The 23,677-nt window shown below is 41.2% G+C and overlaps 1 protein-coding gene across 2 annotated transcripts in view; it reads left to right on the top strand.

The window, feature by feature from the left end:
- The window catches only part of ZNRF2 (zinc and ring finger 2), a 45,893-nt gene extending 22,613 nt beyond the window's left edge, over positions 1-23,280 (top strand). Inside the window, exons 2-5 of one of the 2 annotated variants that reach the window (XM_072651051.1) lie at positions 934-1,029; positions 11,697-11,802; positions 15,120-15,194; positions 16,928-23,280. In XM_072651051.1, the coding sequence (XP_072507152.1) occupies positions 934-1,029; positions 11,697-11,802; positions 15,120-15,177 (260 nt within the window). In that variant the 3' untranslated portion in view covers positions 15,178-15,194; positions 16,928-23,280. The remainder of the gene's footprint in view (positions 1-933; positions 1,030-11,696; positions 11,803-15,119; positions 15,195-16,927) is intronic. The other variant, XM_072651052.1, reaches the window with a different exon arrangement.
- The last annotated feature ends 397 nt before the right edge of the window (positions 23,281-23,677 follow it).

Here is a 23,677-nt window from a genome sequence, read left to right on the forward strand (position 1 = left end):
TCAGGTGACAGAGGTGAAAGGTCATGGTGCAGTATTTTAACTCCTTATTGAGATTTCTGTAATTTTGGAACAATTCTGTTTCTCATCAATGTGCTGCATCATTCTTTGACATTCATTATTCCCTCGGTAGTGGATTCTTTTTAGATTGCCTAAAAATTTTTTGGTATTTGTTTTACAGTTTGATAAGGATGCTGGCTTTTTATCTGGAATACTTTTTAACAGTGAACCTCATCAGTAAAAATGACCCTTTCCTATATTGAGTATTGTGTTGCATTTTTTTCCCCTTAAAAAGGGTTAGGGGTGGGGGGGAGTTGTGGGCTGAAGAATGCTTCTTGAAACCTGTGGCTGGTGTCTGAATCTGTCATTAAAATGTCCTTCTTTAAGAGTAGTCTCTGCATACTTCTTAAACCACAGAATTAAAACAAACCCCAACCAGGGCAATGACACAGTATGTATATAGTATGAAATCCCGCCCTCCCCTGATAAAATGGGGGAGAGCTCAAACTGGTGTCATCTGGTCAAGGCCAGACAATGCCGTGCTGCCCAGTGTCAGGAGAAGCGCTAATAATGCATGGCCACTTCTTTCACAAAATAAAAACCTATCTACATTATTTCTCCTCACATTCCATGTGTCTGCAGGAGACAAAGAACTGTTTGGTTTTTGGCCAGGTTCAGATCTTTTTTATTCCTCCCTTGCAGTCCCATTGACCTGCCCCGAGCTGTGTGTGCTCAAATGCTCTTTCCTCATCTCCTGAGTTTCCCTGGCTCCCTTACCTCACATTCACCTGTCAAAGGTCCCCCTTTTTTACCTCCATTTATGCTGGGCCAGCACCTCCATCAATGCTACTTTATGTAATGTGGAATAGTTACCAGGTTCAAATTCAGGATCCAGAAAAGTGAAAAGAAAAATAGTTTTCCTTTCTTTCTTTTTAGGTTTCAAGTGCCCGGTGTGCTCCAAGTTTGTACCTTCAGACGAAATGGACTTACATCTTGTGATGTGTTTAACAAAGCCAAGGATAACCTATAATGGTGAGTCACCACTATTGGTCACCTGATGTTGCTTTAATGAAACTTCAATATCTAGAAATTTTCCTTAAGGCAGGGATGGAGAATCTTTGTTGGGTTTTTTTTTTTTAATTCCAAGTCTATTAAGCTCCATTAAGGAAAAAATCAGTTTGTGTCTAAGTGTGAAACAGGTTTGGCAGTGTCAACTCTACCTTGGCCTCCCCGCCCCCCCCAAACTCACTGCAGTGACTAGAGAATGCACCAGAAAGTCAGAGTAGGGGGCAGGCAGGCTAAAGGATAGCTGAAGTCCAAAAAGACCTGACCAGCTACAGAGCAACCACTGGGGAGAGGGAGGGAACTGAATCACAATGCCTGTATTTACTCTCACAAATTGCTTTAAACATCCTACCCACCGGGGCTGTGTTTAGAGTTGTCTCATGGAGGTTTTTTTATTGGCTACTTCTGCTAATGGAGAGGAAGGAGACATTTCTGATGCCCCAGCTAGCCAGACTTCTTGAAGCCCAACCCCGAAGGCAAGGGCTCAGTTAGGAATGAGGGAACATTCTATTTTTATTGTGGTGGAGATCATTGAATTTCTCATACTCAATAACAGGTTTTATTTGTCAGTCAATTAGCCACCTTCCCAAAAGGATGACTGGGCTTTCTGGGGTGAGAGGACATGCTAGGAACCTTGACCCTGGATTCATAGAAGGTTGTACTGATTTTCAGCTATGTTTTCTCTTACAGGAAAATTGTCAGGGAAAAAGCTAGCATTACTAACTTTTTATTAACAGTAATTTCAAAACAAAAAATTATTTGTTGAACTTCCAGTATTGACTCAAAGAACTAGGGGAAGGTATGCAAAATAGGTGAGATTTTTAATAAACTTTGGCTTCTGATTCCTGAAATATAAATATTATCACCACTGCAAAAAATGGGAACAGTAGTTGAGAACCCAATCCCTCCCCACATTGCAAGCTGAGATTCATTGGAAGAATCTTTTTGGTTTTTCATGTAATAAGATCTGCCACTGAGGAAATATGAAACTTAGATGGAAAAGATCACTCACTGGAGTCACAGTGAAAATCAGTCTTTAGAGAATCTTTGAGATGGCTGATGGCAGAGATCCTGTCACAAGCTGGGAGCATAGAAAGAGTTTTTTAGACTGAGTGCACATCTTTTTTTTTTTTTTAATTGGTGCCAAGTGGGAGATTGAAGTAGAAAAGTAAATTAGAAGGTAGTGAATTAGGTGATCTCTAAAGTTCCTTCTAGTACCAGAATTCTGTAATTCTCCTTAGGTCAATTAAGAAGAACAGGTCTGAACTAGCTTTCAAGGTACTTTGTAGGTTGCAGTCCCCCATCTCTGATTTTACTGATAATCTTTGAGAAGTAAGTTGATTGTATCTCTTCTAAAATAGTTGTGCGTTTAAAATTTTTGTGCTTTTAAAGTAGAGGAGCAAACATCAGAGAACATTTAGGAAAGCAGGGGTTCTACCAAGAACAAGAGTTCATTGAAACAGAGCAGTTTCTTGAGAATATATAATTTGTGAGCTCTGCTTGAATGTTCAGTATTCTTGAACTGATTTTTTAAAACTGTAGTTGTAACATAGGGTCTGTGGAAGAAAACGTTTTTGCCCCCAAAATGCTTCTCTTTAGAATTGCTTCTTAAATCCTAGAATGGGGGTGGGGGTGGGGGGGATTGGGAGGGAGTAGAGAGGAGTAGTCAGCCTTTGAGGTCAGATCATTCACTTACCTTTCTTAATATTTAAAGAGTAATCATTGCTTTCCACGAGGTATTTCCTGACCACCGACACACATCTGTAATTATATCCATGCTGGACTGAGCCTGATGTGCAGCTCCCCAGCCTCAGTTTCCCTATCCCCCACTAGCTTCCACTGAGCTTCCACCTGTAAGCCACAGCAGCTAAGATATTAGACTTAAAGAGGCTGGGAGCTTTAGAATGCATTTTCCTCCAAGGAAAATAAAAGATTGCTAAGCAGTCGGCAAGCATTTATTAAGAGCCTACTACATCCAAAGCTTTGAGAAAAACAGAAACAAGCACAAGACTGTCATCTCAAGGAGATTGGATTGAATGAGAGGAGACAATATGTATGTAATCTGTACAATAAATACGAGATGGGGAGGAGGCAGGCCCATGGCCACACCGGTAGATCTGAGGCTTGATGAGAACTCAGACCTTTTTTTGACTCAGGCCTAGTACTCTGTTCACTCCACCAGCTAGCCTGTGTTGCCTGTAGTTGTCCCCTAAAGAAGGAAAAGGCATTCTTTGGATCACAGATGAGTAGGGAGGCTTGAGATGGCCGATCTTGTGGCCTGGGGAACCATCCAGAATAGAGAATGTGGGGAAGGAAATGACATCCAGAAGATTGCAGAGGGTCAGCTGCCTTGCTTGGTAGAGATAGTCACTCTCTCCTGGTGGGTGCCCAAATAGAAGTCCACAAGGGGTTTGAGAAAGTATGAATGACAGCTGATTTGCTGGTAGATACTGACCTCACACTTTATTCTTCAGATTTAATAGAGTAGTTTGGGGAGATGTTTCTAACAAATTGATCTTTGTGTTGGGCTGCTTTGCTTTATAGAATTGAGTAGCCGGTGAATGTTCACAAGATGACATTTCGAAATATGTTATGTTTATCAATAGAAAAATAATCAGTGTGCAGTGTTGCCTCTGCCTTTAGGGTCTGGCATTTCCCACCATTCTTACATGTTGGCTACTGGAAGGAAAAATGTTGAAGGAGGGAATGCCAAACGATCGGGAGATTTTTGAAGTTGATTCTGAATTTGGTTGCTATTTTTGGTTGCCCATGTGGTATTAATAACGTGTACTTATATGGAGTTAAGAAACCATGTATCTAAGCTTATGCTGAATGTAAATCCCATATACAAATGTATGCTCTTTTAACATTTTTAAATTTCAGTATTTTTTTGGTGGTGTTATATATGTATTTTTGTGATTATCATGGGAAAAGAGCAATAGTTTGATAGAAATGATTAGGAAGTAGAATCTCCACTGAATTTGTCTGAATGAGGAAAAGGCTTCTGGGAAAGCAGAGGATTTTAGAAAAGAACCTGTTTGGAAGAGGTTGCTGAAATGATTTGTCTGACAGATTTGTGCTGTGCGTACAGTAACTGTCGTTTGTGTCTTTGTCCCGACTTCCTCTTTCATCAATTCTCCAGTCACCCTGCGTATCTTGGCCTATTATTTCTCTCATTGTAATACTGTCTTTGTTTCCATTCTTAATGCCATTATCCCAGTTTGCCTCTCTGGATGCTTGTCTCTCTGTGTTCCTCTTCCCCTGCCCAGTCCTGGGGAGCTGCCAGCCTCTCCTACTCTCACCCTTCTCAGTGGACACCACATGTCACCCCCCCCCCCCCCCCCCCCACCTTAACACCCCTAGTGGTGTGCTGTCTACATTAGTCTACTATGCCTCAGCCCGCTAGGTGCCAAGAATGTCAGGGGAGATGGGATGGTCCTGAAAACTTAATTTGGTTCAGAACGAGACAATGTGTTCACCTAGAAGTTTATATGATATATATTGAATTGTGGTGGGGAAAATGAGGAAAGCCTTCGTGTTTGTAGAAAAGGGTATTTGAGCAGATCTTTGAAGGAAGCTAGGGATTCTCAGAGGCATGAAGACGAGTGAGTGCATCCCAGGCCTCAGAGCATATGCAAAGCCTGGAGATGAAATGTTGTGAAGGAGGGCATTTTGGCTCAATCGTAGCATGTGTGATAAAAATGAATATTAATTCTGACAAGGGCTTTAAATGTCAAACCTGGGGGTGTATTTTGTCCTTGTACAAATTGGTTGTCACCAAAGGTTATGGTGAATGGGGTTAGGATCTCTTGGCTGTTAGATGTCAGGTTGCCTGGGGCGTCAGGGCTGAGAAGAGGACAAAACTCAAAGCACTTTTGGTCATCTTAAGTATTACCCAATAGAAAGACTTGGATGATTAATTTAAACTTTATACAATGGATGAAGTATGGCACATTCCTTGACTTAGACTTTGAAAAGATCAGGCGACAGAATTAATTCCCTAATTTAACTAAGGCATCCTTATGTTTACTGGCCATTTCTAACCAAGTGGAGTTTTTATCTTGGGACCATGAATTTGTTTTGACAACTGCATTTTAGTATTACTGGACATGATTCTGAGAAGATAGGATTCCATAAAAAAGCCCAAGGCAACAACCACAGTATCTGGTCCTCTCCCATCTCGGTTTTTTTTTTTTTTCCACACTAGTCTGACTTTACACCTTTTCTGGCTTTGACCAGATCTTTATAAAGGCCAAATGCAGATCCCTGGGGCATGCTACTGGAGACTTCATTCCAATGAAATCTTGAGCCATTGGCTGTTTTTCTACTCTTTGGAGCCAGCAAGAAATGCCTCCTCAAGTGCTTTGCTACAGTCTAGGCAAATTTAGGTTGGTAACCCGTAAAAATAGGAAATGGAGCTAGTCAGCCATAACCTCTGGGTTGTCATCCACTTCCTTTTCTAGGTAATCGTTAACCATTTAAATAATTTTCTAGAATTTTTGTCCCAGAAAAATGACTCACTCTACATTTTTGTTGAGATGTTTGCAGATCTCCAGTGCTACAAGGTACCTCTTCCCTTTCCCTCCACTAATTCTTTCAATAGCTAGTGGAGAGAGAAGCATATCACTGTCATTGGTTTCATAGCAGGGGAAAATACTGGATGTGATAGTCTCACTTTGTAGGAATCTTCAAGTTTTTAGTTTTCACAAATTTAGAGCTAAAAAGGAACCTCAGAGCTCCTCAATTCTAACACCATTTCCCCCCCCCCCCCCCCCCCCGCCTACAGACTGTAGATCAGGGAGGCTAAGTGACTTAGCCCAGTATCTTTGAATCTCAACCTATTCCAAACAGTCTTCCCCCCCAAAGCCATCTGTCCTCCAGATTGCTCCAGGTTTCCATTCACCCAGCTTCTCACCCTTAGAATAATCCATGGGTCTTCACTTGCCCTCACTCTCTATATCTAATTCGCTGCCAGTCTGGTAGAATGGAGGCTCCTTGAGGGAGGGCATTGCTAGATGCATCACCACGGTCTCCTGTCTGCTTGCTCCTCTCACCTCTTGTCAGGACTATCGGAATAATAATATTAAAATAGCTGATTAGTCTCTAATCCAGTCTCCACAGAGCTTCCAAATTAATATTTCTGAAACATGGACCAGACTATGTCATCCCCTTGTTTGGTAACTTTGATTGGTTCATTCCTAGCAGGCTAAAACAAATATCTGTTTGGCATTTATAGACTGTGTCCATCTCTAGCCAACTCTTCCTGTCTGTATTACAGCCAATGCCCTGAAGGCCCAGTGTAGCTACTATCTCTTAAATGGTTTCCTGAGCCTCTGCCTTTCATGTAATGACTTGCTGTATATATTCAGTCCCCTCCCCACCCCTTGCCCAACTGACCCTCTTTCAAAGGGGTTGGGGAATCTGTACATCCTTGTTCTAGGTGCTTATAAATGCTTGGTCCAAGTTGAATTCAAATAAAGACACCATGAAATAAAAACTCTATAATAGCACTTTGAGGTTTGCAAAATTCCTCATAGATCTTTTGTTTATAAGGTTAGATATGACAGCTCTCCTGCCCACCTTGCAGAGGAAGTGAATTTACCGCTGTTATTTCTAGTTAAGTATCAGAGATGGACAGAACCAAGCCTTCCAACACATTTCTACATCATGCCATACCTGGCTGCAGATCCTAGATTGGGTGTGATTCACACTGAGCACATTAGTGATTCGTTTTAGCCCTGGAATCTAGCAACCTGGAATCAGGAAGGCCAAAGTTCAGCCCAACATTACCACACTGACTAACTATCTCTTAGCCTTTTCTCCAGAAGCCCATCTTCAAAGCGGGTAGTAAATGTTGTGGTGGGCTTGAACTAAAAGAATTCTGAAGAGTTCTTGATTTCTAAAACACAGGGAAAAGTCACTTAACCTCAGCTTCAATTTCCCTAATTGTAAAAGGACAGTAATAGGACCCATTTCCCTGCATGGTTGTTAAGATCAAATGAGATCTGTAAAGTGTTTCTTTAGCACAGCCTATAGGTGCTCAATAAATGCTTGGTTCTAGGGCTTCCCAACCTTTTTTGTGTTATAACTCCTTGGCAGTCTGAAGCTATAGACCCCTTCCAAATGCATAAATAAAATAATGTAGGATTACAAATTATGTTGAAATAGATATCTGAGATGTATTTTTTAAAAAGCCAAATCCACAGACCCCTGGATTAAAAACCCTTGTTCCTGACCAGGCCAAAAAAGACAAGGAAGTGACAGGTTGATTTGTCCTTGAGTATCCTAGTTCTTTTTTCGTTATGGTTCCTTTAAATGGTTCCATGAAATAGTATGAGAAAACTTAGCTTTGGGGGATACCAGCTACCTCGTCTAGAAGAGTTTAGGAGTTACTCTTCTAGGTCTGACTGTGAAGGATAGATAAAAAAAGAAAGACAGAAAAAATTATTTAAATGAACTTTGAAGCACCAGAACCTCACAGTCTAATGGGAAAGTTAACATGCAAATGACTATGTACAAACAGGTTTGTTAAGTACTCCTGGAATGTCTTGACTATCTTAGTTTTGAGAGAAAATAGTTTGAGTCCTAGAATTTTTTTCTTACATACGCTTAAGGAATTGTTCTTTGCGGATGAGCAGCACAGGTTGCTATCATGGCTATTGGGCAGGTATCCCTTTCTTACAGTGCATATGAAGGGCCCCTTGATGTTTGAGTAAAAGATTTTGTGCTCTGCTGTGGATCCCAGAAGTTGAGGGTTATCTGGATAAGGAATCTTAAAGTTCATGTAGGAGTCCATTTCCTAAAAATACACAGTGTTTACGCAACTCTCTTGAGCCCCCAATTTTCATTCTTTATATAATTGCTTCTTACTAATGATGTAAACTTATTTTAATTCTTGGTTTTTCTAGGGAATGTTTCACATTTCAGCTGCTTTTGTTTTCTACTGCTTTCATTGAGGGTTCAAGATCAAAAAATAAATCTTCAGGTAAAATGCCTGATGTTAATCCAGAATATAGTGCTTGTCTTTTGTAGACTGCAGAAGAGCTCATTGATGCGCTGGCGTGTTTGAGCTTCAATTTCTTGATGGTTATGAAATACGCATGGGGTTTTCTTGGCTGCCTCTTAACAAATTTGATATTTTTATATTTTAATTTAAGACTTTTGGCTGTTGGCTTTTTTTCCACATTGCCTTGATCTGCAGTAACTATATAGGCATTTGCTTGGACGTGCTAAACATTTTTAATTTTTAATTTTGCATATCTGGCTGTTTTGAATTAAGTATTTGGGGTTTGAAGTAATTTAACAGTCTGTGTGAAAGGGAATATATGTGAGAATGAAATTAAAGCAGGTCATGTTAATGAATTTTTATTTACTGACATGGGTTTTGTACATAGGATACAGTTTTTAAAAGTAGAATCATTTTATCACTTGAATCTATTCCTTTTTCCAGAAGATAAATTAGAAACAAAATTGTTCTTCATTGTTGGTCAGTTTTTACGTGTGGAGATGCTAGTCTTTGAGTATTTAGACTTAGAATTCATTATTAATGAACATTTTTCCATTGTTTTAAGGTGATGTTCAAGTTTGGAAGTCAGTACTCAGAAGAGTAGGACATAGGACCATCACTCACTCCTCCTCTCCTTGCGTTCAGATAGTGGCTTCTGTTCTGGTGCCAGTGCTGCCCTTGCTCTGCCTCACAAAGGGCTGGCCCTCTTCTTTCTTGCAGGGTGTGACAGTGGGGATAGCCCTGGCTGCGGGCTGGTGGCCTGGTGTTAGATAGTAAAAATCAATTCATACTTTTGTATGTTTAACTTCTAAGAGTTCAGTGTTCAGTTGAAATAAAAAACATCTGTAAAAACACGTTTTTTTCAGCTTTTGATACATATTATATTGTGACATACAAAATAATATGCATATAATGTACGTAATAAACCAAGTACACTTTTTTTACACTTCTCATCTGTATAGTGCTTCTAAAGAGATTGGAGAAGTGAGTTTGAAAGAATTCTGTCATTTTCACTTTCCCTTTCCATTCTCAGATTTTTCATTTGAACCTTTGGAGTGAGGATAGGTGGGATTAAAAACACAGAATTCAGGTGGATCCTTTGGTGGCTCTTGATTTAAAATGGAGACGGCAGGAAAGGGAAGTGGGAGAGCAAAGTGTGGTGCATTGGCTAAAAGCTCTTTGGACATTACTGTCATTTAGTTCTTCCAGAGTGCTTCAAATATGTTGTTATATGTCTTACATGTTATGTGTATTACAATATTTGAAGTACTTTGACAGAATTTGGCAAAAGATTCTTGCTTTTTAAAATTAAGAATAGGAAATAAATGACTTGTTTTCCACAAAAACAACTCATTTAAAGACTTATGTCCCCAAGACCAAGAGAGACATTGACATTGAGGTCATAGAAAGGAGGAGCCAACAAAATTCCATTTACTTTCCAAGAGCTTCATTTGATGGGAGCCATATTTGGCCAGTAGAGGGAGCTATCCGAAGATGGAGTGCTGGAGGTCAGGTGTTTCCCAATCTTGGGGGTTTAATCAGAAGCTGAAGGATCACTGTCAGGCACTTAGTAGGAAGGAGGCATGCTTAAGGATCATCACATTTTGTCACTTCTTCAGGCTTAAGTTTCTTCTTCCATAAAATAAGGTGCTTAAATTAGCTGATATCTAAGGTCCTCTTCTAGTTCGGATGGTCTTTGAGTTTGAGATGACCTTTGAGGTGCCATCTAAATCTGAATTTCTGTGATAAGTAGACTATCTACTTCTTGTATTGGAAAGCTATCCAAAATAAGGGAAATGATGAACAGCCCTGTTTGCTTCATGTGTGTCCAGGTAGTCACATTGGATGGACCTCTGGGAATACAGGGAGAAATGGACCATGATCTTGTAGGACAAGAAGACATGAATGCTTTGGGAATCTGCATTCTTAGACAATGGTTGAAGTGTCCATGGCAAAAGAATAAAACAGTTGATTAATTGCCCTTTGTGTAGGAATTAGAAATATAAGGAAATCCCTGCCTTAGAGATGCTTGTATTCTATTGAGGGAAACAGCCAGTAATTAATGGGTGTTGAAGTTGGGGGGAATCTGAGGCTGGGGACATTATGAAAGGAGACAAGTCCCAGCCATCAGAGATGGGCTCTGCAAAAGGCACTGAGAGCCAAATGAAGTGTGTGCAGGTTTGACTGGGATGTAGATTTGATAAAGGGAAGCAGCAAAGTGCCTAGAAAGGGGAGCTGGAGCCAGTTACTTTAGAGGCAGGAGAAGAGCAGTGGGGTCAGACCTGAGCTTTCGGAAAGTCAGAGGGTATTCTTCCAAGGAGGCTGTTAGAGTGGTACAGGTGATAGGTGATCTAAAAAGTGGCCATATAAGTGGAGAGAAGGGGACAGGTGGAGGCTGTAGATGACAATTGGATGGAGGCGTGAGAGAGTAAAGGTTTAAGGATGACTCATTATAAACCTGGGAGACTAAAAGGCTGGTGGTAACCTGGAAAGGGCCTCTGGGACATGTGGTTCAAAATGTTCAGCCAGCTATTGGTAATGCTGGATTAGTCCTCAAGAGAATGACAAGGGCTTGGCTAGATAGACCTGGGAATCATTTGGGTAGAGATAATTGAACCCAGATGAGTTAATAAGATCACTGAAAGTTCACTGCATCTTGTTTTCCTTGCTAAGACAACAACTCAGCTCTCCTGTACTGATGGCCAGTGGTCCAGGGTTTCTTCCTTCTTTGCCCTTAACTCAGGCAGTCTTCAGCCTGGGCACATACCTCTCAGCTTCTTTCTTTTTCTAGACTATTTCAGGAAGACAGCGAGCTTTCTTCTACTCAAAGAAAGGACTAATTAAGACTGATACAGATATTTTTAAAGTCCTACTGAAACAGCTATATCAAGGGAAAGGAAATTAATTAGACAGTAACAACCAGTTTCACTGATTTGAAAGTGTCTCTAGGTTCCTCTCCAAATCGCCATAAGAGTTTTCCAGGCGCCTCTCCTCACAGCTGTTTAAGCACAGGCACTCAAGATAAATGTCAATTTCTTTTCTGTTTGTTTCTGTTTCATTGCAACAGTAACTCTTGTTTCTTTTGTTTTTGTTGCCAGCGTACAGCTTGTCAGTGAAATTATGGATTTTAAAACTTTGGTGGCGTCACTAGTGAGAGGCCGGAGTCACCTCGGACACGTGCTGGCTGTGTGTGTGTGTGTGTGTGTGTGTGTGTGTGTGTGTGTATGTATGTGTGTGTGTGTGACCTTAGATGACCCTGGGCAAGTCCCTCAACATCTCAGTCTAAGACTGAGGTTAAAGAGAGGTGTCAGCCTGAATTAGTCGAGGGTGTTTCCTTATTGGGAAGTTCTTCTATCAGTAAAATGGGAACTTGACCCCTTTGTATGTATCATTGTGTGGCAGTGACATAGTTTGTTAGGTGGAGACTCCACTATTGGAGTGATTCATGAAATGCTAACAGAATGTCAGTGAAGGTGAGGCCCCACCTGAGGCTGACAGGACGTTGTGGTCTGTGAAAGGATATCCAGCTTGGGGCTTGTTTAAGACTCTTCCGCCATGGACTTTGATAGCCTCTCCTGCCTTGTAGAGTATATTTCCTGAATTCTTGTTTTTTCTTTTTTTCCTCTAGAGGACGTGCTAAGTAAAGATGCTGGAGAATGTGCAATATGCCTGGAAGAACTGCAGCAAGGAGACACAATCGCCCGGCTGCCCTGTCTGTGCATCTACCATAAAGGGTACGGACCTTGGCCCTGGTGTAGCCAGCGAGGGCTGGTCTCCCCTCCTCCAAAGTTAGGGAAGAGTGAAGACACTCGTCACATTTTTGGAACTTTCTAAGAAAGTTATTTCATGTTAAAATTTTATAGCATCATTACTTAACACATAGACATGACACGTATTTTATCTGAAAATGGCTGTGAGGGTTTTATCTTGTGTTTCTCGCACAGGGGAGTGTCCAAAATCAAGTTCTTTCCCTTGGTGCCCAGTTAGTCTGGCCCCCCTCCACCTGTCCCAGAAGCTGGGTGCATCTGAATGCCACTGGTTTCCCCACCTCGCTGTTTCTCCTTCAGTATGTGCTCCTTTCTGTTTGGTACTTTCCCTGTCATTGCCACCATCCTAATCCCAGCTGTCATCTCATGCCAGGATTCCCTCCAGATGCCCCATGGATGGTTCTCCCTTACCAGGACATGAATGCCTTTTACCCAGCAGAATTTGATGTCAGCCCTACCACAGGACATCTCCCCTTCTCCTTGGTGCTTTTGCCTGCATCCTTCCCCCCCTTTGAAGTTTTCCTCACTGCTCTCATCTGTAGCCTCAGCTTTTCTGGACTCAACTCAAGTGTACTTGTCCAGAAGCTCCATTGATTATTCCTGTCAACAGTAATTTTGCCCTTCACTGCACCTCTACCCATCATTGTCTAGACCAGGGGTGGGGAACCTGTGACCCTCTAGGTCCTCAAGTGCGGCCCTTTGACTGAATCCAGACTTCACAGAACAACCCCTTCATAAAACAATTTGTTCTATAAAACTTGGACTCAGTCAAAGGGCCATACCCAAGGACCTAGAAGGCCACAGGTTCCCCATCCCTGGTCTAGCCAGTGATGCCTTTAGTACCTTGTGCATACCTGCTTGTCTCATCGCTTCTTACCCACATTTTCTTGGAGGTGGGGTCTCTACCGTGTTCTTTTTCCCACTGCTAATTCTCAGATAGCCTTTGAATTGTACTAAATACTGACAGGCATATGAAACACCAGCAAAGCAGGATGTGCCCTTGGACAGTGAGATGAATGAAGATGAAACTTGCAGATTTGGAAAGACCCTCAGAGGCTGTTGAATCTAGCCCATCCTCAGGAATTCCCTTTCCTGGCTGTCCCCGTCACCCTGCCTCAGTCACTTTCTTGACTTCCTATCCCACTAGGCTCATCACACATACTAGTCACAATTTTTCCTCTCATGAAATGAGTTTCTTTGAATCCATGTTTGAGACTATGGTGAATCCTAGATCTAACTGAACATTCAGTGGTGGCTGTTTTCCTGCTTGTTATCTTTCCCCATCAGCTTTATCCTCTGCATACACACGCAGAGTTATTCTGTGGAGAGGAGTCAGAGCAGAGTTTACCTTCCAGGAGAGGGACACTCCACCTCTGAGGGCCTCCATTTTCTGAATTTCTGATTTTAATGGTGGAAGGTCTGTTCCAACTGTCAAACATCCTATACTAAACAGAGCACCACACCTAAATCTCCTTTCCACGTGACACTAACCAAGCATTAATGCCCTTTGCATCAAAACCCACTCCCACCCACCCTGTACCATGAGTCTAGCTTACATTACTCCCACTTTTCCATCAGGTTTTGTCAAATGTTTTGCTAAAGTTTAGGTAAATTATATCTACCGCATTCCCTCTCTTTATTTACAGCATTTAAGACACCCCCCCCCCCCCGCCCTTTTTTCTCCCCTCAAAGAATGAGAAATGAGATTAAGCAGTATGACAAGTTCTTTTTACCTGTATTTTACTTTTCCCCCAATTAGATGTAAAAACAAATTTTTAGCTTTGTAAAAATTTTGAGTTCCAAATTCTCCCTCTCCTCCCCCCTCCCTGAGATGAGAAGCAGTCTGATATAGGTTATATATGTGCAATGTGTAAAACACATTTCTATATTAGTCATTTGTGGAAGAAAACTTAAGAAAGAAAGAAATTGTATGCTTCAGTCTGCATTCAGACTCCATCAGTTCTTTTTCCAGAGATGGATAGCATTTTTCATCATGAGTCCTTCGGATTATGCTCAGAATAGCCAAGTCATTCACAGTGCTTATCACACAGTGCTGTTAATGTGAACAATGTTCTCCTGGTACTGCTCACTTCACTTTGTAGCAGTTCGTGTAAGTCTTCCAGGTTTTGCTAAGAGTATTCTGCTGGTCATTTCTTATTCCTTCACAATCATGCACCACAGCTTGTTCAGCCATCCCCAGACTGATGGGCATCCTTGCCAGCTGCTGCAAACATCCTGTACAAATGGGCTTATGACTAGTTCTGGGTAAAGACACACCAGGTCTTAGTGAGCACCTTCCCTCTCCCAGGTGTTCACAGCCGTCCCCATTAAAACCTTCTAGAGTTTTTCCAGGAATTAAAGTCATCTTCCTCCTCTTTACCTTTAAAAGAAAAGCCATTTACTGTCCCCATTTTCCTCAAGCTTTCTAGCAGTCTAGATACTCTGCTGGGGGTGGGCTGGGATTTTATTCTCCCCTAAAATGCCCATCTTCTTTCCTTTTTCTGTCACAATGAGATGGTTACATCATACGTGCACCTCTTCACCTCTCCCAGTTGGCAGCAAAGTCCCAAAATAAGAGGTTCCTTCTTGTTGTGTTTGAAGCAGGACTTTTTAGAGCTCTAAGGGCTCCATGTGGTTTAGTGGGAAGCACACTGGCTTGAGTCTCAGACCCTGGACTGATCATTCACCATCTAATATTCTGCCCAGATTTTATAAGCAAATTCACCACATCTACTCTGACTTCATTTAGGTTTTCTTTTTCAACTGATGATTCTACCGATCATTATAGCATAGGTACACTAGAGATCTTCCATCAGGTTATTAGAGATCTACTAATCTGCACCTTTGGGCTCAGTCATTTCCCATCTTTCATCTGGCCCAATCTAATTGGGAGCGGGGAAAGGGGAGTGGTAGTGGCAGAAATGATCTGCCCAGTGATTCCCTTAGTCTCCCTTTCTCCCTTAGTCTACTTTCCCTCCAGCTTTTTTTTTTTTAAACCAAAACTGATTTCTAAAAATGGTCATCTTTTTACTAAAATAAAATATAATTCTGCATGAAAATCTTTCCTGTTACACAGCTTAAAGGATAGTAACTTACAGTGTCACCTACCCATAGAGAGAAATAATTATAGATGTATTTGGCATAAGCTTGTGAAATTTTAAAATGAAAATGTTGATATACCTTTCTACTAAGTTGTAGTCATGTTTAAAAGGAAAATATTTTTGAATCCTGATCAGTTTAAATGCATGAGATCTCATTTATTGCTGTCTTTTTTCCTTTTCTAGCTGCATAGACGAGTGGTTTGAAGTCAATAGGTCTTGCCCTGAGCACCCGTCAGACTAAGCGTCTAGTTCCTGTTTGTACGTAATTCTTTTCCTATCTACCCTATTTTAGTTTCTTTTTAAAAAATAAGCTATAGTATAATTTTTCATTTTAATTTAGTGTCACTTGTCTAGTAATTTCCTTTTTATGTGATTAAAAAAATCCCCAATTCTGAATTATCCACATCCTTGACAAATTCTAAAACCTAAAGCAGCCTTTTCTGTCCTCTTGCCCTGTACATTTGTGACCCACATCCCAGCCAAGCATGCGTAGAAATAGTCATTTTCTTACTAAACAGTAAAATTGTCTTATTTCTGTTGCTACTATTTTGTTAGCCTGGATTTTATATTGAATCTACTTTCATTCTGCATACACCCTCCAGAAGTCTTGTTTTTTGGCTGTTCTCAGTAAACATTGAGTTAGAGGGTAATTTGTGACTCTTTCCCCTTCTTGATCCTGTGAGAAAGTTCAATTGGGTTTTTTCGATGGAAGAATGACTTCACTGCTCTCGCAGTCTGCTCTTTTCTGAACAGAGGCTGCTGGCTTGCCATATGAATAGAAGGGACACCTTCTATTCATATAGAGCACAAAGCAATTCCCTTCCAAGGGAGGATTTTAAAGGTCTCTTGGCTGCCAGAGCTGACAGTAGATAGCCAAGCCATTCTAATTCTTCACCTGGAACCTGGTTTTAAAATTTGGACAACATTTTTATTTCAATGTAATCTCACATTTTTATGTTATGCATTCACAAATATTATTCTGACAAGAGACTCATGGGCTACACCGTGCTGGCCAAGGACACAGAAAAGGAACTGGCTCAAATCCAGTCACAGAGGGTCAGTTTCCTCATCTATAAAATGAGAGAATTGCACTAGATAGAAGAGGCCCATGTCCCTTCAAAGGCCTGGTGACTGACCTACTCGATGTCTAAGTCCCTTCTAGCTCTGTGCCTCTGCCCTGTAACTATCTGGCCCACCCACCATTGCTTAGCTTTGAAGGTGAAAATGGAGTTAACTGAGTTGGTTTTCAAAGAAGATGCCTTTGTGAGACTATGAGCCAAGCAATAGCAGATTAGAAAATTGACTGAGGTTGTGACAGGTATTTTCATAGCAATCACTACCCAGACTAGAAAGGAGAACTCCGCAGTTAGCATTGAGCATCTCTGTATAGATAGCTGTAGATGGGGAATGGAGGAAGCCTGTGGGCTTGATTAACACTGATCACAAAAAGCTTAGCACATTGACAAGAGAGCAGGGAAGGAAGATGGGGAGTTCTCACTTCTTTATTTCAATGCAACTTGCTTGTGGGAAGAACATTAAATTTATTAACAGAGTTTAAAATTCTTTTTCTTAACTTTCTCCACCAGCTAAACTTTAACTTTTTTCCCCCTAAACTTACTTTATCCTGCAAACTTTTTTTTTAAACACCTGTTGTGTTCAAGATAACCTGTCCCTCTCTTATGAAAGGATGTTACAAAGCTGCTTGTCCTCTCCCAGACAAAAAGGTGCCACCGCCCACTCTCCTGGGTGGTTCTATGCAGCACAAAATGTGGCTAGTGTTGGAAAATTAAGCCTCAGAAACTATTTTTTGTATATTCAGTAAAATACTGTCTTTTTATCTGAAATTCTGGGCCTAGGAAAGCAAAAGGTTTGCAGGATCCAGTGCTAGTAGAGGACACAGGGGAGATGGCCTGTGGTCTTAATTTGTGTGACTACTGTCAGAGACTACTGTAAATTAAGCATAACTGACTTGTTGGTTTGTTTTTAAACAGGTTTTCTTATGTCTTTTCAAGATGTTTGGGAAACACCATATGAGGACCTGTCTCTGGGATAAAAACATATGCAGCCAGAAACCTGAGTTCTATGGGACTGGATCAGCCACAGAGATGGACGATCAAAGGGGTGACTCGTGTGTGAGAGGGGACTCCCTCAGCAGAGCTCGGTGCAGACAAGTGCAGGAAAGGCCGCACAGCAGGGATTGGAAATTGCTGCACAGCCCTCCTAGTGTCATAGTCATCTACCCATAGTTCCTGTTGGTAATGTTTTGTATTCAGACGCCAAAGTTAGCGAATTTCGTAGTGGATTTACTTCTTCTCAAGTTCCCTTGAGCTGTGAATAGATTTGGGGGTTTGGGGTTTTGTCTCTTTTCCTCCCAACTGGGAAGGTCTTGCATTCTCAGATTCTAAAGTAAAGATGGCCTCAAGCTTTCTTCTTGTGGATTAACGCCTCAAAAACCAAACTAGGTGATGGAGCAGCGGTAAAACCTTTTTCTCTGAATGCAGACCATGATCTCAAGTTCTTCCAGATGTCTCCAAAGGAAAAGTGAAAAGCAGAACATGGCCCAAAGAGTCCAGTGAAGTTAGGGATAGATTCCCTCAGATCTGCTCCGTCTGGAGGGCTCCCTTCCTCGTTGGGGGAGAGACCCCTACCCAGCAGTGTGGCGGCAGCCCCGAGCAGCTATGCAACTTCCTAAGGAAGGACCAGTTTTAAGTGCTGCCGGCAATGGGAATTTCTTTTAACGGGTATTTTTGTTTTTTCAGGTAATTCTTTTTCTGTACTTTCATCTCCAGGCTGCCTCTCCAAGTGGGGCAAAATATGAAAACTTAAGAATAACTGCTGAAGTGGGGAGAGAAGTTTTCCAAGTTCCTAAGATTAAGTTTGGATGGAGCTCAGAATAATTTGTGAACATTTTATATAGATTTTTTTTTAAAAAAAATCAGAATTTAATTTGCATGGCAGATTCATAGCAATTTGCATCTTTCATTTTCCAGATAATCTGGAGATTAGCATTTGATAATTTTTTAAACAAGTATGGAGATTTTGTTAATTTATAATTTATTAATGTATTGTTACCGTGCTGCATATGTATGTTAATTTACAGAGGCTTTTAAACAGTCCTGTAGGGGAAATGTACTGAGGAAATTATGTGAATAAATAAATAATAGTTCCCACAAAACACATCTGAATGGTTTAAACTCTGAAGAAAAATCAGGGCTATTGAAGTGAATGTCTTTTTATATCAACACAATAAGTAGTTTCTGCATTTTCAATGTAAAGGGAAAATGTTATCATTAAAGATTCTGCAGTGTACTTGACGGACCTCAGAAAGAAGCTGTCCAGAGCTGATTTCTGAGCAGATGAAATGTTTCCTTTTCCTTGCTGCTGCCTGGGCTGTTGATGTTCCATGTTCTCCACCTCCCCCTTCTTCTCCCTCTCTCACCCCTCCTGTTTTTGTGTTAAGAAGGGCAAGAACAGGAGCCACCTGTTCTGCAGCTACAGCCATCACCCAGACTGAGGTGAGCCCACCTGCCCCGGCCCTGCTCTGTCATGGCTTGCTGGGAGAGCGTGACTTAGATAACATTTTCCCTGAAACTCTGCTGTGAAATGCCTTGTGTGATGCTGCACACGATCAGAGAATCCAAAACCACTCGTAACAACTGACCACACAGTGTCCTGGTGCTTCTGAACCAACTAAGGAAAAGATTCTTCCCTCCAACTCTTGCTGTCATCATTAAATCTCAGTCCAATCTACTTTGTTGTTTTTAATTTTGTACATTGTTCCCTCCATAAAATAACCCACTATTTAGCATGTATAAAGAAAAGAATAACGTATTCCTTTCACACTGTTGACGTCCTGTTGTGGGCAGAATTGTTTTCCAGCTGGGATGGCTGAGTGGCCACATTCTCCTAGAGCCTTATTTCTTCAGTGTGATTATTTCTTGTTCATTTTCCTCTCTGACAGTAGGTGTTAATCCTACATTGGAGCCTGAGTCTGCTTTCTGACTATCCTGTGCACCCTGAAATAATGGCACACACCAAATCCTATTGTGTTGGGCCTCCTTGCCTCCATTAGCCTTGCTCTCTCCAGAACCCAAGTGTTCGGTTCTGCTGGGCCAAATCAGATTCAAATGTCATTGGGAAAGGTTTACTAAATTAAAAAATTAGACTATGTTAAAAATCAGTTATGGAGCCAGCAGGGACCCATTTCTGTTGGAGTTTGGCACCACCAGTCTAGGACAGTTTCTACTGAAATCTGTTGGAGAGCAACCTATAAAAAACAAACTAGAAACTACTATTTTCAATTTAGACTTTACCTCTCATCACTTGACCTCCCAAAATATTGATGTGCAGATTTTTTTAATTACTTAAATCTAAACAGTTAAGAATTTAGCTCCAAATATTTAAAACCCTGAAAAACATCCCAGGAAAATGTGCTTTGAAATTTCCTGCCAGGGCAGGAAATCTTCCCTATTTTAGAGAACTAGCTTTCTCCCACCTGCCCTGCTAGCTAGAGAGAGCTGAAGAGCAAAGCAGTATGTTCTTTCCTATGATGTCGTGCTACCCTTGGTCTGCAGTGTGCCGACTGCCGGTTTTGACCACACACCTCCTTCCCCAGTGTTTTTGCTGGGCCTATCTCTTGCCTAAATATGTAAGAAAAAGTAAATCTTTGTAATACTCAGGTTTTACCATTAAATGAACTGTTTGCCAGAAGACTAAGCTCTAAAGGGGTGGTTTTCAAATCTAGGCACAAGCTTGAGTTTTACAAAAAGCGAATTCATTGGAAATAGATAAGTGTTGGGTATTCCATTTCCTGTGATAACTCAAACTCAAACCGAGGCTGCTGTTAATAGGAGACTCTGGGCTTAAAGCCCTCAGGCCCTCTCCCTGGTGCAGTTGTCCAGTTCCATTCGAGTTCCTTTGGTGAGAATGCCAGTTTTTTTTTTTCATAATAATTCTAAAATTGGGGATGGGAACATTTCAAACCAATCAAAGTTCACAGATTCGGTCTTGTGGGTAGACACAAGAGTGGGGAGAGCACTTTGTAAATCTCAGTGCTTTATGAATGTGGCTTGTTACTGGTTTGTTTTGTTTAAAGACTACATTCCAAATAAACATCATCTGCACCTCCTGCCTACTAACTAGGGAGTGTGAATTTCATACCAACAAACTAGATTACAAAGCAAAGCTATACGGTGACCTCTCTGGGCTTGAATTTTACTGCTCACAGCCATCCCCACCTCATCATGTTTAAGTCAACGTCTGCATCTAAGTCAAGTGAGCACATGCTAGAGTAAATCTAACCAAACAGCAGTACTGAGAGTAGGGCCTGCTGGTTCTCAAACCCTCTCAGGGCGTTCAGTCTAAGACGCCTTTTCTGTGACGACAGTTGGAAGAGTCGTACTTGGCTGCAGGAATGCCAGGCACTAGTCTCTGTGCCCCCCTTTCCTGCAGTGGATCACTACTGATGTATGCTTTGCCCTGTGAAGGAATTGGTTGATTACTGAGTTGTTGGTTTTTCCCCCTTGATTCTCCTTCCTTTCCTGATAACTTAGTGCTTGCTAGGTTTTTGGGTGGGAATTGCAATTCACTCCCTCTTTGCTGTGGTCCTTTCCTGGCAACAGCAGGTTAATTTGCTGCACTCAAACAAAACAGTTGCCAGCTTGAAGCTCCAAGTGAGCATCCTTACTCAAATGATGCCTGGCTTTGTAGACTCTATTTGAAACAAAGAATTACTGTATTTATTAGGAAATGCTTCCTCCCCCGATCAGCTTAGCTTACTAATAACTTCTAGCACTGAAGGCAATGAGGTGCATTAAGCTTTGGTTTTATCGTTGGGAATAAGTACGTTAATGCTCTGAAGCCATTTTACCTCAACCAGTAGCCATCATAATAAGTCTCTGCTTGTATACAGGAGAGGATTCCAGAGACAAGGGACCAGGTGGCAACTGTGAGCTGAAACCCTGGCCAGCAGACCTACCTGGCAATATGTGTTGGCTCTGCCTCGGCTGCTGGGCAGCCCTCAGATCCCTGGTGTGCATGCAGAGGCTGTGATGGACTTTGACTCCAGAAGGGACTAACACCCTCTGGCCTGATACCAGGCTTTTACTACCAGCATTGCTTTTTAATTGTTGAGACTCAGATCTTCCCTCCTAGTTTCTGATCAGAAGACATTGCTAGATCCTAATGGTTTGTGTTGAAAATTCGGTACCTACTTCGCATCCAGGCACTAGCAGGTCTGATTAGAGGTCTAAAATGGTTTTGTTAATTAGCATTTGTTGTGCAGTCATTATAATACACATTGTATTAGGCCCTTATTACCAACAAACTTTTATCAAGTATCTCCTGTGTCTTGTGGCTACCATGGCAGGCCTTCAGGATGGAGGCTTTGAGCTCAGAGTCACACGATGCTTTCTTATATTGGGTTTAGGAGAGTAAAGCTCACTTATTTCTTCAGAAATAACTTGCCATGGGTGTCATTGTTTGAAAATTAAGGAATTGTGTGACCGTGACTTGGTGAGCTTCTGTTGCTAATTTCCTCCATCATGACCTTATAGCTCCTTCTGATTTACTGCTAGACTAATGCTGTTAAGTGAGCATAAGCTTTCAATCATGAAAAGTAGAAAATTAAGTAGAAACAACTTGTATCTTTTTGGTTCAAACTGAAATAGGACATCCACTTAAGTGTTTGAATGCATTATTCTTTTAGCTGGTTTTGCCAAAGTGTCAAAATATTTTGAGGTAGAAAGAGGAGAGAAGAAGGCTTTCAAGGGAACATTTTTAACTGTCCCTAAATTGTGTTCTAATACCGTGTTAACACAGACTGAGGAAGGATTTGGGACACTGAGCCCTTAGCGTTAATGTTACGTGATTTTGCACACTTACCCAAACAGCAATGTACTGACAAGTGTTAGATGAAACTGTAATCGCTTATGAAACAATTGTCATTTTAGTGGTAATGAATAATAGGTCTTCCCTTGCTACCTTAAATTTGAAAAGAAATGTAATGTTGAATGTAGTGCCTGTTTCTAGATTTTGTAATTGAAGGTATGATCGGGAGACTTCAGATTGTTGGGATTTTTGACAGTCTGCCAGTACACAATCATGAATATTTTTGGATTTAGGTTGTATGTTTAATAACATTCCATTATGTAAAGAAAATGTAATAAATCTTTTGAAGCACAATTTGTGATGCAAGGTGTATTGAGTTCTATAGGCTCCTTACTCATGAAGATTTGTTTAGTCCATTTTCATCTTAGTTGGAATGGTTTTCATTAAATTACAAGGATTTCCAATTGAATTTGTTCAGTGTAAGTGAGTTTATTGTGTAGTGGAAAGTGATCTGGGGAAAGAACCCAGAGTTCTGGGTTCTAGTTGTAGCTCTGTAGCTATGTCTGACTGCATGACCTTGAGTGGGTCACCTCTTGTACCTATGTGCCAGGCACTGGGCTAAGCAATTTGCAAATATCGCCTCATTTGAGCCTCACAGTGACCCTGGAAGAGAGACATTGTTATTATCCCCATTTTACAGCTGAGGAAAATGAGACAAACAGGTTACGTGACTTGCCCAGGGTCAACAGCTTGTAAGTGTAGCTTGTGAAGACACAAAAACAATGCCAGTGAGGAGGGATATATGGGGAGTTGTCAGAGACTGATGTGAAGCCAGTATGTGTTACAGAAGGAAGCAGGGACAGGTCATGGGAGCATGGGTGGCACAGTTATTTAAGAATGAGAGAACAAGGACAAAAATTGGGTTTTTTTAAAAGTACATTGAGGAAAAGAGGAAGTGGTGAGACCACTGTGTGCTGTTAAGTAGTGGACAATTGAGAATTCTGCAGTGAGGAAGTAATAATGGATGACAGGAAAGAGGCGTAGAGTCTTCAGTCAAAGGTGACCATTTGTCAGATTGGCTATAGAAGGGATTCTTGTTCCTCTAGGTTGGACCAAGGAAGCCTCTGAGATCCCTTCCAGCTTCCAGAGTTCCTGTGATAATTCCAGTATGTGCTTTAGTAAAAATGTGGCCTTTGGAGAAGAGGAATCCCTTTTCCCCCTTACTGTATTGGAACCATTAGGTAAGAGCAGATGGGAGAAAGTGATACAAACTCTAGGAAGGTGGTGATCCTACAATCCAGCACATGCCAGCAGCAGGGACTGTGCCAAATGGGCAAAGCTTAGGTCACCTGCACCATCATGCACACCAAGAATGTGGGAGCCCCGATTGCAAAGGTGCTACTGAGTTGAGATTTGGAATCGTAATGGATTATAGAATTTTAAATTGACACTCTTAAACTTTTTTTACTTTTGTTTCAAAAGTTTCAGAGAAATAAAGTTTTGCTTTCTACTTAAATTTTTTCTTTGTCATTTTTTCCTGTTAGGTTTGGTATCACACCAATGAATTCACTTCTTTTCCTGTCAGCCATTTCATATTAGAAACTGGATAATTAGTTCTTGTGTCTGAACAAAAATGGTAGCATTTGATATAACACTAGAAGATGACAATGCTCAGCTTTGAATGGGGACTTCAGTTCATTACAGTTTTCTGAGATATTTTATCTACTTCAAGTCATTGTGCTGCTTCCTCATAATCTTCTGAGTACTTACCTTTAACAGATCCCTCTCCCAGCTCCCTCATCTCCAGTTGCCTGCAAGGCAGGTACTTTGCTTTCAGTTCATCATCTTAACTATGGTTATTAATGTGAGGTTATTACCAGATTTGGTGAAAGAAACTCATCTTGTCTCATCTT

This window comes from Notamacropus eugenii, chromosome 3 (genome assembly GCF_028372415.1).
Source record: "Notamacropus eugenii isolate mMacEug1 chromosome 3, mMacEug1.pri_v2, whole genome shotgun sequence".
NCBI lineage: Eukaryota > Metazoa > Chordata > Mammalia > Diprotodontia > Macropodidae > Notamacropus > Notamacropus eugenii.